We start from the raw sequence: 16,154 nt of genomic DNA on the forward strand, positions 1-16,154 counted from the left end.
GCTAGCGGTATTTGCTGTCCGTCCGTCCTCTGCGATGGTGCGGGGACCCTGTGTGTCCCGTTTAGGCCCTGTGGACCAGCACTCGTGCAGTTGGCAGTTGTGGCATCGCCTTCGTTAAAGCTGATGCCAGAACGCCTTCTCCGTCGCTGTGCTTGCTTCTTCCTGGGTCCTGTTTATGAACGCGGAGCTGTCGCCTCTGCCTGAGGTCCATGTGCTGGGCTGGCTTTGGTAGAACTGTCCTTTCTCACCAGAAATAGGCTCAGTTGTTCCATAGAAGGATCGGTGATGATCGCTGTTTAATCAGCCTCTGCTCGCCACTCAGGGCCTGAGGTCCTTTGGAGAAGTCCAGTTATGAATCTGGCTTAACAGGGAGGAGGCCATTTTTGTTAGCCCTCTTCTTATTTACTTGTGCGCTGTTATTAAAATCACTTTCTGGTCAGGGTCTTCCCAGCTTATAAAGCTCTTGGGCCCAATTCTATGCAGATGTGGTTCAGGGCTGCCTGTTTAGTTTTTCTGGATTTTTTCAAAGAGCAGAATCAAGTGCATAAAAGGGTAGAATGATTTCCCCATAGCATCGTGGATATTGGTATAACAAAAGATATGTGTAGTAGAGCGCATTCTGTTGACTATGTAACTCAGGTGTGCAGCATAATAAAGTGAATATTCTGGAACACACCCAAGTGAAGAATTAGAACGTATTGCTGAAGGTATCTGCGTGTGCCTCCCTAAGCCCAACTCCTTATTTCTCTTTGGTATTTACCACCTGGATGTGACTAAAAAAAAAAATTTTTTTTTTTTATTCTTCTGAATTTGAAAATAGTGTTTAATATGCACAATAGTCTTTCTGAATGTATTTAACACTTGGCTAAAACTGGGGTGGAGTACATGGTCCCTACCCTTAAGAAATTCATATTTGGCTCCTAGAGGCAAGACTCAATCTAAGAATATATGGCAGTCCTAACGGCTAAAGTTTGTATTCCAGGCTGCTCACAGAAGGGCATCAAAGAGAAGAGTCCAGATAGCCTGCTGGTTAATTTAGAGATGGTCTTATGAAAGAATTTAGAATTGATTTGGTTATTAAAAGGATGTGGGACCTGGGCACAGTGGAAGTGACCGAAAGAGCCGTGCCCCAGCCTTGTCACCAGAGTGACGGTCAGCCCCGCCCCACCTTCCACTTTGATTTCTCTGCACCCCCACCCACCGAGGGGTCAAAAGAGGCAGAACAAAAGGACCTGGGGGTACAACTGTCTCCTGATTCTCTAACAGGCCTCCTAAGGATGTTCCCGGATATAGTGGGATTGCAGTTTGAATAGGAATGAAGCAAGTGGGCTGATCCCAAACCGTAGTATCTTTTGTATTCTGAAGTCTTTTATGTCTTCCTTAGAATTATTCATTCACACAGGGTATTAAGTCTCAGTATTTTGTTTTATATGAACCTTTGTTCCTTTTGTATTGGCACAGATCATGCATGCGTTTTCAGTTGCTCCTTTTGACCAGAACCTGTCAATCGATGGAAAGGTTTTAAGTGATGACTGTGCCACCCTCGGAACCCTAGGCGTCATTCCTGAATCTGTGATTCTGTTAAAGGTGAGTAGCGGCTTTGCGCCTGCGGGATTCAGGGGCTTCTCACGTGTAGACTGGGTGCGGCGGTGGTTAAGGTTCCCAGGTCCTCGGCAGGATGTGGCAACAAGCTACTGCTGTGAGTCGACTGCGTCTCTGGATGAGCCACCAGAGACTTAGAGGAGGTCAGACAGTCACTGGGTCTGTGGGCTTTTCATAATTCTTGTTTAAAATAATCTAGATTTAACCTCCTCCCTAAATTCTGGATTGGTGAATTACTTAACCGAACTTCTACCTATTAAAACATCCCCCGCCCCTCCTCAGAAGTACCAGCCAGTTAAGCTCCGACAGAAACATAAGAATCAAGGCTTGGCCACAGTAGTCAAAATACCTTTGGTTGGCTTAGTGAGATTCTTGTCCAGGATATGAAAATTGACCTTGGGGAGAAAAGGTTTAAAAGAGGTAGGTGTGTTTTAGAAAGCCGGGGCTTCTGAGGCTGTCACGGATGAAGATGCGTTGAGCTAGCCTGGTTGGCCCAGTCCTGCTGTCCCCCAGGCAGGGCCTGATTTTGTCACTTTCCTCTGCCTCTTGTTTCTGGGTGGCTAGAAGCATGCCGCCTGCATGATGTGTTAGAATGTTCTGTAGGTTTCTGAACTGGGGAGCGTGTTGTTCATAGGCAGAGCCTCAATTCTGGACAGATAAAGTTGGGCCCTGGAAGTGGTGATGTGGGTCCATATCTGGCCTTTCACATGCACACACACGCCCCTCATCCTGCTCCCCGCCCCCTCCCTCTGCTTGGTTTTCTTGGAACTCTAGGTTCTGTGGAATTAACTCTGAAAACCTGCTTGGTTAGCTGAATCAGAAGAGCCCGGTCTAAAATCCTAGAAGCAGCCCGTGTCACTGATGGGCTTGACTTCAGATGGGCAACTGGGGTCTGTACTGGTCGTTGCCCTCTTTGCCCTTGCAGCTAATCCTGCCACAAGTTCAGACTCAGCACTCGCTTCCTGCCTTTAAAAGGACATGGGTATTTCGTTCTTGATGATGGGGAAAGATGAAAATGTGTTTTTAACCTAATGGGCAGTTTTCGAGGACCATCCTGATTTTACTTCTCCCAACTCATGCTGTCATCACTGGCACCTGAAATCACACCCATTAAGCGAGGGTATCTGACCTTGCTGCATCTAAAAAGTGTCTGAGGCGCAGGGAAGCGGGGCCACATCCAGGTGCAGTGTGCACTACGGATGACAGGTCCTGACCCGCCTCATGGTGCCGTTTGTTCGTCCTGGACGTCGCCAGCTCTGGCTTGAACGCTGCTTTCCACTGGACAGAGTTTGTGTCGGAGCGACATGCTGGTCAACTCCGTGCCAGCCTTTTGTGTTAGGAGGTTGGGCGCGCTCCTCGTCCCGGCTTCCATTCCCGTGCGGTTGTGAATTGTCTTCATTTGTTTTCTAGGCTGATGAACCAATTGCAGATTATGCTGCAATGGACGATGTCATGCAAGGTAAAAGACCAGTTTGTTTGGGGGATTGTTGAGGACCTTGTTCAACGATGGTGGGGTTGTAGTTATTGAATCTTTAGTCTACAGTGTTTCTACTTTTAAGCTTGAATAAAGCTTCTACGTGCTAAGGTAGAATCTTACCGTTATTGCTCTTTTTAAAGAATGATATCTATGAAAATTGAGAAAATGGAGGAAAGTGTAGTATTTAGTTTACTGTAGGAAACTGAAACAGATGGAAGCCTGCGGATAGACGAGCTTAGCAAAAAGCAGCGCTAATTCAGGTTGCAGAGCCTCCGGCAGGTATACAGGAATCAGATGCCCCAGGTGCCTCTGAACATAAGGAGTGAGGTTGCAACCTAAAGGCAGGTTGGAAACTGTGTAAGAAGCAGTTATTCGACTCACCACCGCACACGTCCTCACAGCCCTTCCCTTTACATCCATTCAGTGCCTCTTCTTGACCTGTAGAGTTTCTTCGAAGAAATTAAACTAGAAAGGTGAGAGACGTGTTACCTACCAAATAGGGAGACCAGCCCTTTGTTCAAACACTGGCAGCCCATCTCTTACCTCCCACAGTGGAGGGAAGAGATTCTCTTCTAGGGAAAGCAGAGAAATTCAAGGAAAGAGCCTACAGATATTTTTTTAAAAGTAGTTCATCTCCCAGCTACCTTTGGGTGAAGCCAAACCAGACAGTTTTCAACCATCTTTTTAGTCCCTCACGCCTCTGTAGAGGGGAGTGGACGGCCAGAGAACTCCGGACAGTGAGGCAGAGGGCAGCATGGGACCAAAAGACATCAGTCAGCAGGTGGACAGGAAGTCGATGATGCGGGAAGCACAAGAAAGCTTTAAAAGTAGCTGAACAATACCAGAGAAAGAGCAAATAGTCTGTATGTAAGCAGCGTTCAGAGAACAGAAGACAATTCATGAAAATAAAAATGGGTGCGCCAAGGCCCGGGTACAGTTAAGTGCAAATCTAGAGATTAAGATCCTAAACACACCTAGAGGTCTGGAAGGGAAAACCAGTCTTATTCCTGAGATGAAGAGTCAAGGACAAACCAACGGGCTAGTACCCACAAGAGAATGAGGAAGTGTGAGCTTCAGGCTAGAGTTCTTGACTAGACTATTCTGTTACACGCGTTTGGTGACTCTGTGAATATAAGGCCTCAGAAAATTTCTTTCTCACCTACCGTTTACTCTGGGAGGGTGTACTCTGTTAAACAAGAGTAAGAAGAAAGATGTCAACAGTGGAACCTGAAAACAGGGATCCAACGCAGGAGTAGATGCCCTAGAAGACAGTTCGGGGGCAGTTCCGAGCTTCCAGCACGAGGCACTGCAGCAGGTGTTGAGCACGCCCGCTCCAGATTGGAGCACGCTCCCTGGGAAGAGTGCAAGTGACAGATGACTGTCCTGAGGAGCTTACCCTTGAATCAGAGATGGTACAGAGAAAATGAAGCACAGAAATAATGCAGTTACCAACCCCAGAGAGACAGAGTCATACCAGACAAGAACGATCACCAGGGTACCCCAGAGGGTTCAACCGTGGACACTGTTAAGGAGTAAAAAGATAGTGTAAGCACTGGAGATTGGCTTAACGACAAAAAATATCCGTGTGTCAGGAGGATGGTTAGGGGCCATGTGTTATGTTAGAGGTGGTTGTTTCTTTGAGGAAACTATTAGGTATTACCAAAAATTGTGAATTAGCAACATCTAGAAATGCAGAGGTTAAACACCAGAAGACGTGGCCGCAAGGGCCAAAAGCTGTTCCCTGTAGAGTGTGGGCACAGGAGGCGGGGCCCCACGGATTTCTCCAGCAGGGCCCCCTACCCCTCCCCAGTCGTGCAGAATGGTGGCTCCAGTCACAACCCTTGTTTTTCCAGTATTTGTCTATTTCAATGATGCATATGTATTGCTTTGATAAAAATGAAAACAAAGATTGCCGTTTGATATTATCTGTAACTTCAAAGGTAACCTTTATAGGTGAGTAAGGTTATTAAAAGCTATTTTAAACTTTTCATCCTTAGGCATTGAAGTGAACTTATTGCTGTCTGTAGCAACAGTCTTTTCAATTTGGAATTCTTATTTTTTTTCCTTCCAGTGTGTATGCCAGAAGAAGGGTTTAAAGGTAAGTTACATTTGTCATGTTTTGTTCATGAGTGTCACAGTCATACTGTAATTTTCTATTAATGTGAAGCCTATAATTTGATTTTAAAATTTAATTCAATCTGAGTCTCATGACTGAAATTAATTTTAGTTAAATGCATTTTGTATTCAAGCTTCTTCATTATCTGTATCAGCACTCAAGCCTCAGATAGGGCCTGTGTGTCAGGCATGTCCACTACCAGATGTCCGCTGTGCTTTTCTGTCTCGTTTTGGGGGGAAGTTGGGCACGTAGCTAGTGGCATTTTCATTTTTATATTTGACCTTTTTCCAGTTCCTCTTATCCGTCCCATCTTAGAGCAAAACAGTTTGTAACTGATGAGAATTTGAGAAGAATCTGCTGAACTACATTAGGTTCAGTGAAAAGGTTTCATTTCTCTATGTAGGATCAAGGCATCTCTCGGATTAACGGCGATGCCTTCTCCTGCATCCTGGCCACTGGGGTTCTGCACACAGTTGAATTCAGACCTTTGACTTTCACAGATTTAACTGTTGCCATTTTGATTCTTTGTGGCCTAGTCCAGAGGTCCGTGACAGGTTGTGATTTTTGCCAAAGAATGAGTTTGAATCAAATACCAGGGGTTCCTTGTGAACAAGTGAGCCAAGCTACTGGCCTCAGTAAAGCCTCCCTCTCAGCGCAGCTTTTTGTGTACACGTTCCCACTACAAAGAAACTCCCAAAGTGGTTAAAACAAAACAAACAAAACAGAACTTTTTTTTTTTTTTTTTTTAATGAAAAACGGCCATCAAATGAAAGCTTCAATAAAATTTGATTACCTTGTGTGAAGATAATGCATACGAGCTGCATGGCTTTCAACAGAAATGTGCTTTAGCTGAAAGCCTGGAGACGGCTGATGTATTTTCTTATTTTTAATGTCAAAGGGCGTTGGTGCTTGCTCATTAAGTTGCATATTCCCTGTTGGTGACGCAGATGGGATACATGAACCCTTAACCGTGCAGTTTACAACTGTGCCTCCACGTGTGTTTCTTTCCCCAGGTACTGGTCTACTTGGACATTAATCTTTTTGAACACTTGCTGACTGCTCAGAAATGACCCGAAGGGAAGAGGAGTTTGACATGTTAGGGCATTAAAGAAAAGGTGGATTTAAGAATTAAACCATTACATGACTCTTCCAAAAGGCAGAAAACCATTCAAAAAAGTGACTGTCCCAAAATGCCTTATGTCAAATAAAGCAGATTGCACTGAAGGCCATCAGACTTGAAGGAAATGTTTCAAATTTTATATTTAAGGGGGGTGGTGGGAGGGAATGGGCAAGTAAAAGACTGAACCAGTTTAGTAGCAGTATCAGTAAATCATGTTTACATATGAGATTTATAGTCACGGGAGGGAATAAAGTTCCATTCTATTTCCTTGCTCGAGTTTCATACCAGATGCATTGGTCCATGAAGAATTTGTATCACAGTAGATGGGACAACATTCTGCTCTGAACTAAAAGTGATTCTTTAGAGACATAACCTGCTTACCAGTACCTGTCTTTGATTCATATTTTACTTTCAATAAAGCATGAAAGTGAAGAACTTGCTGTAATTGTGGGAAAGTATCTTCAGATCAGACTCCTTTGTCGGCCCCAGGACGCCCCCCTCACACACTGCCTGTGGTCGGTCTCGCTCAGTGTTGGGAAGAGGAGGGGGCGCCTGTGTGTCCCCTGCAATGAGCCAGGGGCTCGTGTGTCATTTTTGTCTCCCAAGGCTGTTCACTTTCATGCGTTGCAGAAGGGGTGGCAAATGTATTGCTCAAGGTAGCATCCTCCAGTGCTGCTGTTATTCAGAGGAAAGAGAAAGTCACTCAGTCGTGTCCAACTCTGCAACCCCATTGACTAAACAGTCCGTGGAATTCTCCAGGCCAGTATACTGGAGTGGGTAGCCTCTCCCTTCTCCAGGGGATCTTCTCAACCCAGGGAAGATCGAACCCAGGTCTCCTGCATTGCAGGTGGATTCTTTATCATCTCAGCCACCAGGGAAACCCAAGAACACTGGAGTGGGTAGCGTCTCTCTTCTCCAGGGGATCTTCCCGACCCAGGAGTCGAACTGGGGTGCATTGCAGGCGGATTCTTTACCAACTGAGCTATGAAGAAAGCCCATTATTCAGAAGTGGGAAATCAAATAACACCTTGCCCTCTGGAGAAATCTGACCACCTTATCAGAAGAGTAAAATGGCCTGAAGTCCATTTGGATGATAATAGATTTTTATATATAGCGTTTCATCTTCCCAGCCTCCAGATCCCATCTGTTGGTCTCACTCCCATCTCCTCTCCTTTGCCATGTTGCCCAGCATATGGGATCTTTATCCCCTGACCAAGGATGGAATCCACCTCGCCCTTTGCATTGGAAGCATGGAGTCTTAACTACTGGACAGCCAGGGAATTCCCTCACTTCCTCTCTTTTTCAAAGCATTCTTCTGAAATGCCCAGAAAAGATCTTCTACATCACATTATTTAACAAAGAAAAAATGTGTGGATGGAGTGTGCCCTGTTAGCCAATTCAGGATTATTGTTGATTAGCAACATAGAGGCAAAACCGCGTTCCTGAGAAAACGCACGATTTCCAAATGGAAGTGAAGACCGGAGCTTGTTTGTTTTCTCTGAGTATGTACGCACTCTAGAGTTTTGGGCCGAGATGCTGACTCAGACATCTCCCTTGCTAACACTTTATTTAGCCTGGGGTTTGCTAGGCTTTTTTTTTTTTTTTTTTTAAACCCCTCCCTTTTCTGAAAATTTAAGCTGAAATCCTGGATGGGGGAGGCAGGTTTCAGTTTGAGAACCAGTAACCTTGGCAGCATCCCATTGGAACAGCTCTTTTTATCAGAGTAATTATGGCTGTTTGGTAAAATCACAGCTCCCTGCCTGTGTTCTCCCCTGTGTTTGCAGTGTCTTTGGTCTGGGCCCCTGAGGAGGCAGGGCGTGTTTTAACGAGTCTGTGTGAGAGCGTGCACGGCACACGGGACCCTCAGAAGCCATCCATCCTCGGAACCTGTGGGTCCCACCCTGAGGTGGACGCAGGGAAAAGAAGGACTCCTGGTTTAGATCATGAACTACTCTCCTGATGTTTTGATTTCCCCCACTCCACCCCCACCCCCACCCCATGAAGCTGAACATAAAATAACAACACGCCAAGCACCGCTCCCTCCCCAGGGTAAAGACCTGTGTGTGGTTCACTCAGTGCTTGAGGCAGCTGCTTCCTTCTGCCTACTAAGAAGCTGTTTGGCCAGAGAAGGTTCTTTCTGAGGATTGACATAAACATGTCAGCAGTCCCCGGAAATCTGATACCCTTTCCCAGTTTGCTGTTAATCGCAGTTTAAGTGTGTTGCTTGAGTCTTTTTCCCTCGTGCATTGGTACAAAGTAACACCCTGTGATAAGTCTTTCAGGCTGATAAGCCAGTACTGGCTCCTTTGTTAACTTTGCAGAATGGGTGGGAGTGGGGTGGGCCCCCACGACCCAACCATGTTCTACACCCAGCTCAGAGTGATGTCTGTGGCCCCGTAGGACCAGCAGCGCTGTGAGGCTTTATTAGAAATGCTTAGGCCCCAGAGCATGCACAGGCCAGCCCTGCTGAGAAGCCTTGGACTGGACTCCCTCTCCCAGCCCCGGTCCCCAGAGTTCCGCAGCATTGTGTACATGTATTTGTGGCCCGCATCACCACCTCACCATTTCGTACAGGGAAAACAGGTACAGCGTGGAACCTAAAATCCATTCTTGCCTTGTCTGAACTGATAGATCAGTTGTTTCTTGGCTGATGAGCCCTGTAAGGTGCAGAGACTTTCCATCAGGCGTCATGCATGTGTTCGTTTCTGTCTTTTATTATTATTTTAAGTATAAGAGTCTTCTGTGAAAGGTAAAATGAAGCTTGAAGTCACTGCCACCCCTACCCCCGTTATGTTTCTTTCCATTCCTCAATCCCAATCTAATGGGTGCCACATGCCATTCTGGTACAAAGTTGTGACCTACCTGGAATGTAGGTCACCATTTGGATGTCTTCATTCCTAGGGGGAATAAGTATCTGTGTATTAGTTCAGTGTATTAATGAACTTTATTGGTTAGAATTACAGTTAACCTTTCTGCCCAGTTAAAAATAAGTGAACGTCCCTTTGTTTCTATGACGTCAGAATCCAGAGCCAGTTTATTATTCCATTTTTAATTCCTTTTTTGGGGGGTGAGGGAACTTGCTGCAAAGCTTCTGAGACCTTAGTTCTCAGACCAGAGATTGAATTCCAGGCCCACGGCAGTGAGAGTGGGCCACCAGGGAATTCCTCGGATTCTGTTAATCCCCTAACTGTCCGGTTGGCTGGTCTGTGTAGTCATGGGCTTGTTGACCAGGCCCTGGTTAATATTTGAAGTGAATGCTAGGATTTAATAACCCATTTGAAATACCCAAGAGGTGATTTATGTCTCTAAACAAACTGCTGAGGTGAAATAAGCATTGGAGCCTGCCTTTCCTGTTTCAGAATCACGAAGGAGTGTCACATCCTTTCTCTCCGGCATTTGAATGTTGCGCTTATTTAGTGTTACAGGGGACTGTGACCAGAGTTCAGTCTCGAGAACAGCCAGCGTTTTCATTTTAAGATTTTCACCCCTTTGCCAATGGCGAGTGTGCCACCCCACAGTAACCCCAGGGGCAGGGCTTTGGCACCAACTGTTTCTGATTGTGAAGGCTGGCAGTTCGCCACCCTCAAAACCCAGGCAATGTATAGATACCAATTTTGGCTGGGGATTTGATTATTAACATGAGTCCTTTATTCATTAAAATACAAGTCACAGACCTTTGTAAACAGGTAACACTTTGGCATTTCACAGAGCAACAGCTTCATGTCGAGTCCTGAGGGCCAAAGAACCTAGTAGGGAGACAAAACTCCTCCATCCCAAACATTCGTGGGTTTTTTCCAAGTCTAGCTTTTGAGCTAATTGGGCCTTGGAGTCTGCTAGCTGTTCAGATGGCACCTGCATGTGTAGGCGAGCATTGGAAGGGCACGTGTGAGAATTTGGGTCACCGTGCAGCAGATAGATAATCTCAGCATTTACCTCATAATTAAGAAAGTTAACTTGGCTTTGCTTGTCGTCCTTTCCACGTTATCTCTTAGAGCAGTATTTGCCGCCTCATTTACCCTTCCACACTGAGAACCACACAATAATACATTTTTGTTGGAAAAATTACTTTGTATCATTCTTATAAGTTGACTTTAGCCTTTGTGAGGAAATGCTATGGAACCTTCTGCAACCTCTTCAAAAAGAGGTCTTGTTAATCACAGAGCCGAGCTGCCGGAGAACTTGAGGACATTGCTTACGCTGGAAGCCGTTGGAATTTAAATAATGGCTGGACAGGTGTGTCTGGTCACTCTGTTACATAAATATTTCTTCTTGGCCCATAAGGAAAACGAAGCTAATGGACAAACAGTAAGGCACCTTGACTCTGTGTTTATTTGCAGTCACGTTGAAAGGAATTCAAAACACGTTCAGAATGAGTGTTGACGATTTATGCCTTTGTGATAGGCAGGTTCTGCCCCAGAGCAGCAGCTTCCGGTGTCTTGATTGTCATTGCCAAGAACATCAGTAACAGGTGCCATGAGCCTCAGAGGCAGAGCTGTGCAGGCGCGAAGCAGAGCAGAAGGCTGTGGCCAGTGCTTCAGGCCCCTTTCTGACCTGAGAATCATGTTTTTCATTCTTTGTTTAATCTCTTGAGACTTCTGGAATAATACTTGTGGAGAGTAGAGTCCAGGGAACAGGTATTTCTTGTGCTTCCGGAGGGACTTTCCCAACAGATAAGCCCCAGGACCTGTTTTATCAAATGACTGCAGTTTTACTTGCTTACCATATTACATTCAGCACTCTTAAAAAATGCATATGTTTCAGACAAGTTGGTTACGTTTGTTCATATGGTAAGAGTTAAGTGTTTTTTTCTGAGGCTCGTTAGAGTTTGGGAAGAGGTTGTAGAATTGATCTTGTGAATCAAGTCACCTTTGTAACTTGCCAGGAGTTGTCTGGCCTTTTCTAGGGGACACTGTCCTGCCTCCAGCATTGAGAGCTGCACCAGCTCATTACTGGACTAAGCCACGGCTGTGTTCCCTGCCTCCCCACCCCAACCCCAGCAGAGATAAGACCACATTCCCTGAAGAAGTGGAGCCTGCTACCAGATGGGCTCCATCCACAGGCACCAGAAACGCGGTGGCTCTTCTCGCGCTGCGTTTTCACGCCTTGCCATCCCCGGAAGCTGTCTCAGTTCCCCTGAAGTTAGTTCTGAGAGCTCGTCCAACATAATTACTGTATTGATCTCAAATAGAGGGCATCATCTGTTCTCCCCTCACATGCTTTAAGAAAATTTAAAAAAACCTGCTTTCAAGGATTTGGCTGAGATTGCACAGGCCAGGGCCTTTGACATGAAAGTGCTCTTGGTCAGGGAGGGACCCGGCCTCGTAACAGCAGCTGGAACGGCAGTTTGATTTCCAGATCGGCATTAGCGCTGCCAGGCGAGGCAGGCCCTGGGCCACAGGAAGTGGGGGGACACACCCGAGGAAGCCAGAAGGCCTGGGCCGCGGCCGCCTGGGCTGAAACGCTGCCGGCTGGCACACAGGCCTCTGCAGGCTTGGATCTTGGCCTCCCCTTCCCCCACTCTCTGGCGTATTTGTTTGTAACCAGGGAACAGTGGACTGCTACCGGCCCTTCTTATGATCCTGGATAAGTACGTTCCCTTTCGTGCCTCAGTGTTGGCTGTAAAAGGAGGCCGGGTGTAGAAATTGTGGAGATAGTGGGGCCTCGCCTCTTCACCTCCACCGGCAGCCCCACCCCCTGCCTCCCAGTCCTGGGAGTGTGTGTGAGCAGTTGCCCCCGTGGACCACCTCTAAGGTACTTGTCTTTTGTGTGTCATTCTTTGCTTTACGTTTGGAGTTTTTGCTGCATCTCCCATCTGTAGCATGCACTGGCTCTGGGTGAAGGAGGCTTCAAGCCGTGCTAGACTGTGTAGCACTAGAGTGAGTTATTTTTGTCTTAACTGGGAGCCAGAGTTAGGGCTCTGCTGGATCCTGTGTCTGCACCTAAAACCAAATCCCAGGAAATGGATCAACCTAGTTATCGCCGGACTGTTCTAGCTCCCCGAGGGCAGGGGTCCAGTCATTTTCCTCATCCTGTACCCTACAGCGTGGCACATAGGTTCCCAGCAAGGAAGAACGGACCCCCGGGAAGCTCTTGTCCAGCCGCAGCAGGGTCCCTGGTGGGGCGCTTTCCATTACTTGAATGTGGCCAGTGCTGTCCCCACGTTTAGGCTTGACTCTTTCGTCCTCACAATGAGGACTTCCTAACTGTGATCACGATTGTCATCCAAGAGTGGATCCTCCCGGGTGGCGTCCTGTCTGCCATGCGTCCGGCATTAGCAGGGCAGTCCCCCAAGAAACACAGGCCTCAGAACATTCCTTGACTGACGTGCCCTGGAGCTGACTCCCAGCCCTCATCCGGTCTTGCTCTCACTGGAGCAGGACTTTGTTCCAGCCACCCTTGCAGCCCATCCTCTTCACCAGCCCCTCCTCAACCTGACTTGCTGCTCTTGGGACAGCACACTTCAGGGATCCAACCCTCGAATTTTCTCCCTCTGTCCCCGTCCTCCTCTTTCTGGTCTGGCCAGGGAGGGGCGGGGGGCAGAGAGGAGAGTTGTTTCCATTCCCTTTTTTGACTCCCTTGTGCATTATTCCAAGTGTACTGTCGTACCAACCCACATTTTCACTCTCCAGCCTTCTTAGACATCAGATTGTTTTTTCTTGAAGCCAGCTCTCATTTTTCAGCAGTTGGGAGGGAGGGCAGGCTTGGTGGCTGGGTCGCAGTGTATTAAGTGTTTGGAAAAGAGAAGGCTTGTGCCCAGAGGCAGCCATGCGTGAGTGGTCAGTCTTGAGTGGTTTGGATTGAAATAGGGCAGAGAAAGCAGAGCTCTGGGGCCTTCATCCAGTCTTCAGTACCCAGGCTCCGTGCCCAGCCCCCTACCGCACGTGCCTGCTGCCTGCTCCCCAGGGCCCCCAACAGTCTCTGCACACGGCCCCCAGGACACAGGAGAGATCACAGGCCTCTTGCACTGAGGTTTTTCTGTAAAGAGGAAAGTGCTGTAATTGAAGAGCTCCTTGGTTATAAAGAAGAAAGGGAGGCCTGGCACAAAAGTGCCTTCGTTTTAGGAGCTACTCAGCCAGGGTCGGGTACTGTTCAATCCCTCGGGGACCATGGGACCACGGGCCCTTGGAGAGCTTGGAGTTTGCTGGTCCAGATCACAGCTGCGGCTCCTCACTCAGTTTGTTTCCACACCTCCTGTCCTTCCGTGGGGCCCCTGGCTGCAGCTCACACGAGGCACTGTGGCTCCATCCTGGAGCCTGGTCTGAAGCGGTTCCCTCAGCAGCCCTTTCCAGCTGGGAGCCCGTGGTCTGTGTCTCACCGCACGAGGGGAAGAGGGCTCTTTTGGAGAGCAGCTGGAGAAGTGAACAGGCACCAGAATCTTGATGGGAATGGAATTCAAGGGTGCAATTCCAGCACCATGTACAAAAAAAGAGGACGGGAAGAGGTGTGCTGCTTCGGAGAAGCCTGGAGGCTGTGTGCCCTCCCCGAGAAGCCCGGCTTTGCTCTAGGCAGGTCAGCCCAGTGCGTGCTGCCCGGGAAGGCCTTTAGGCTCTCAACCATCATTTCCCAAATATGACTCAGTTTGATTTCACCCAGCATCTCCCAGGACCAGTGTCCAACACGCCCATCTGAGGCGATTGCTGCACTATAGAATCCCTCCTGCACTATCCCCAGAAGTGCCTAGACCAGTCTCATTTGAGTCCTTCCCCCTTATTAGAGCTTTGAACCAAACTATAAAGCCCTGGAGCATCCTGAGAAGGATCCAGGCTCAGGCCTGCAGCTTCGACAGGAAGTCAGATGCCCCCCAGGGGTTGGGGTGGGCACAGTGCGGAGGCGCTGCTCAGAGCCCCTGCAGTTCTCTTCCTTCCCCCACAGCCTTCTGCCAGCACTCTTCAAAAATGACGTCTCTGGGGACCTCCCTGGTGGTCCGGTAGTTAGGAATCCGCCTGCCGGTGCAGGTGGCGCAGGTTGGATCCCTGGTCCAGGAAGACCCCTCAGGCCACAGGGCAACTAAATCTGGTACCACAGCTACGGAGTCCACGTGTGCTAGAGCCCCCACTCTCCATCTAGAGAAGCCACCACAATGAGAAGCCCACGCGCAGCGACGAAGACCCAGCACAGCCCAAACTAAATACTGAAAAAAAGAAAACGTCTGTGGCCCTGTAGCACCAGCAGTGCTGCGACGCTTTATTAAAAATGCAGACCCAGTGAATCTGGATCAGGCCACGCCTGTGCTCTTAGAAGTTCAAGGCATCCTGATCTGGGAACTCTTTCCCACCCATGGCTGGGGTGAGCCTGCGGATGAGGCCCTAAAGGACTGGAAAGAACATGGACTTTATCCCTACTTCCCCTCTGCCTTTTCAGTTTTCTGGGGGGGCGGGGAGGTGGGGATGAGGGTGAGGCATGGCCTGCAGTTCCCCCTTCATTCTGATCTCTCTTGGCGGGGAGACGGGTCCCAGCACAGTTGGTCCTCAACACAGGCCTGCACATCTCAGATGGTCCAGCAGCGGATTTAAGCGTGGCTGAAGGCCCTGTGTCTTGTCTTTAATGAATCCCCATAGCTGGGAATACGGAGGTGGAAGTCATTTGTTAAGCACACAGCAGGTGCTCAATAAATACACTGAGTAAGTGAATACAAGACCCGGAGGCTTCCCTTAGGGTTCAGCGGTACCGAATCCATCTGCCAATCCAGGAGACACGGGTTCCATCCTTGACCCGGGAAGATCCCACATGCCTCAGAGCAGCTAAGCCCCTGTGCTACAGCAACTGAGCCTGTGCTCCACAGCCTGGGAGCCAGCCACGCAGCTACTGAAGCCCACCGCCCCAGAGCCTGTTTCCACAAGAGAAGCCCGCGCACCGCAACTAGAGAGAAGCCAGGGCAGCAGGACCCAGCAGAGCCAAAAATAAACAAAAATGTTAACAACAACAACAAAATGAATGCAAGACTTGAATCCTCCCTAAATCTCTGTGAGATGGGCCTCGCGCACCCGCTGATCTTGGGAGGGCAGAGGCCTTGGAGGTTTGTTTCTACCCCTTCGGCAACCTCGGTTTCTCCACTTACTAGAGCAGCATGTGAGGTCCAGAGGTCTCAACGACCCCCTCTGAAGTTAACGTTCTGGGTGACCCGGGCCTGCCAAGCACGCCCCAACCCATGGTCCCCCCACGGCTCCAGCCTGTAGACACAGGGCCCGAGTCCTCAGTCGGCCTAGAAGGGTTGTCCCTTGGAAGCGAGTCCAGTGCGTTGTGGGCCCCGGCGCTGCTCAGGTGTCCTCGGCGTTGCTGCTGCTGCTGCTCCGGTGCTTGTGACCTTGGGCCCGTCTCTTCCCCTCTCTGCGCCCCGAGGGTCAGGTTGAGGTCATCTCGGGGGCCCCTTCCTGCCCGGGTTTGCACTCCAGCCCTGAGGCCCCCTGTCTCCTGCTGCTTTCCGTCTATTTCTCCTTTAGAGCATGCCCTGAGGGTCGCCATCCCCCCCGTTTCCCGGTGAGGTTGAGAGTGGGAAGCAAGTTGCCGGGGCCAGGGAGGCTGGCGGGGCGCGGGACGCGGGGCGGGGGGCGGGTTGCCGGCTAGAGGATGCGGGGACCAGTGCACGGCCGCGGGCAGGACTCAGGCCAGGCGCCTGGGGGCGGAGGATGCGCGCGCGGGCACGGCTTCTTCACCCCGCTAAACCCGGGGCGCCTTCTCCTCGCTCCCCGCCCCTGCAGACGCGGGCCTAAGGCGTGGGCTCCGCGTCCGCGTCGATCCCACTTGCCCCAGAAGTTGCCCCCTCTTCCCTGGCGGGGGCGGGGGGAACAGGGACTATCGTCTGGACCGCGGGGCCCCCGCCCGGCCCTGCCAGTCGAGCC

At 49.3% G+C, this 16,154-nt stretch overlaps 1 protein-coding gene across 5 annotated transcripts in view; it reads left to right on the forward strand.

Moving 5' to 3' along the window:
* USP48 (ubiquitin specific peptidase 48) overlaps window positions 1-6,750 on the forward strand; it is a 72,903-nt gene extending 66,153 nt beyond the window's left edge. For all 5 annotated transcript variants that reach the window (XM_003585792.6, XM_005203335.5, XM_005203334.5 and 2 more), the window contains 4 exons: window positions 1,462-1,587; window positions 3,013-3,061; window positions 5,151-5,177; window positions 6,209-6,750. In XM_003585792.6, coding sequence (XP_003585840.2) covers window positions 1,462-1,587; window positions 3,013-3,061; window positions 5,151-5,177; window positions 6,209-6,231 — 225 coding nt within the window. In that variant the 3' untranslated portion in view covers window positions 6,232-6,750. The remainder of the gene's footprint in view (window positions 1-1,461; window positions 1,588-3,012; window positions 3,062-5,150; window positions 5,178-6,208) is intronic.
* The last annotated feature ends 9,404 nt before the right edge of the window (window positions 6,751-16,154 follow it).

The sequence above is a fragment of the Bos taurus genome, chromosome 2 (assembly GCF_002263795.3).
Source record: "Bos taurus isolate L1 Dominette 01449 registration number 42190680 breed Hereford chromosome 2, ARS-UCD2.0, whole genome shotgun sequence".
Lineage (NCBI taxonomy): Eukaryota > Metazoa > Chordata > Mammalia > Artiodactyla > Bovidae > Bos > Bos taurus.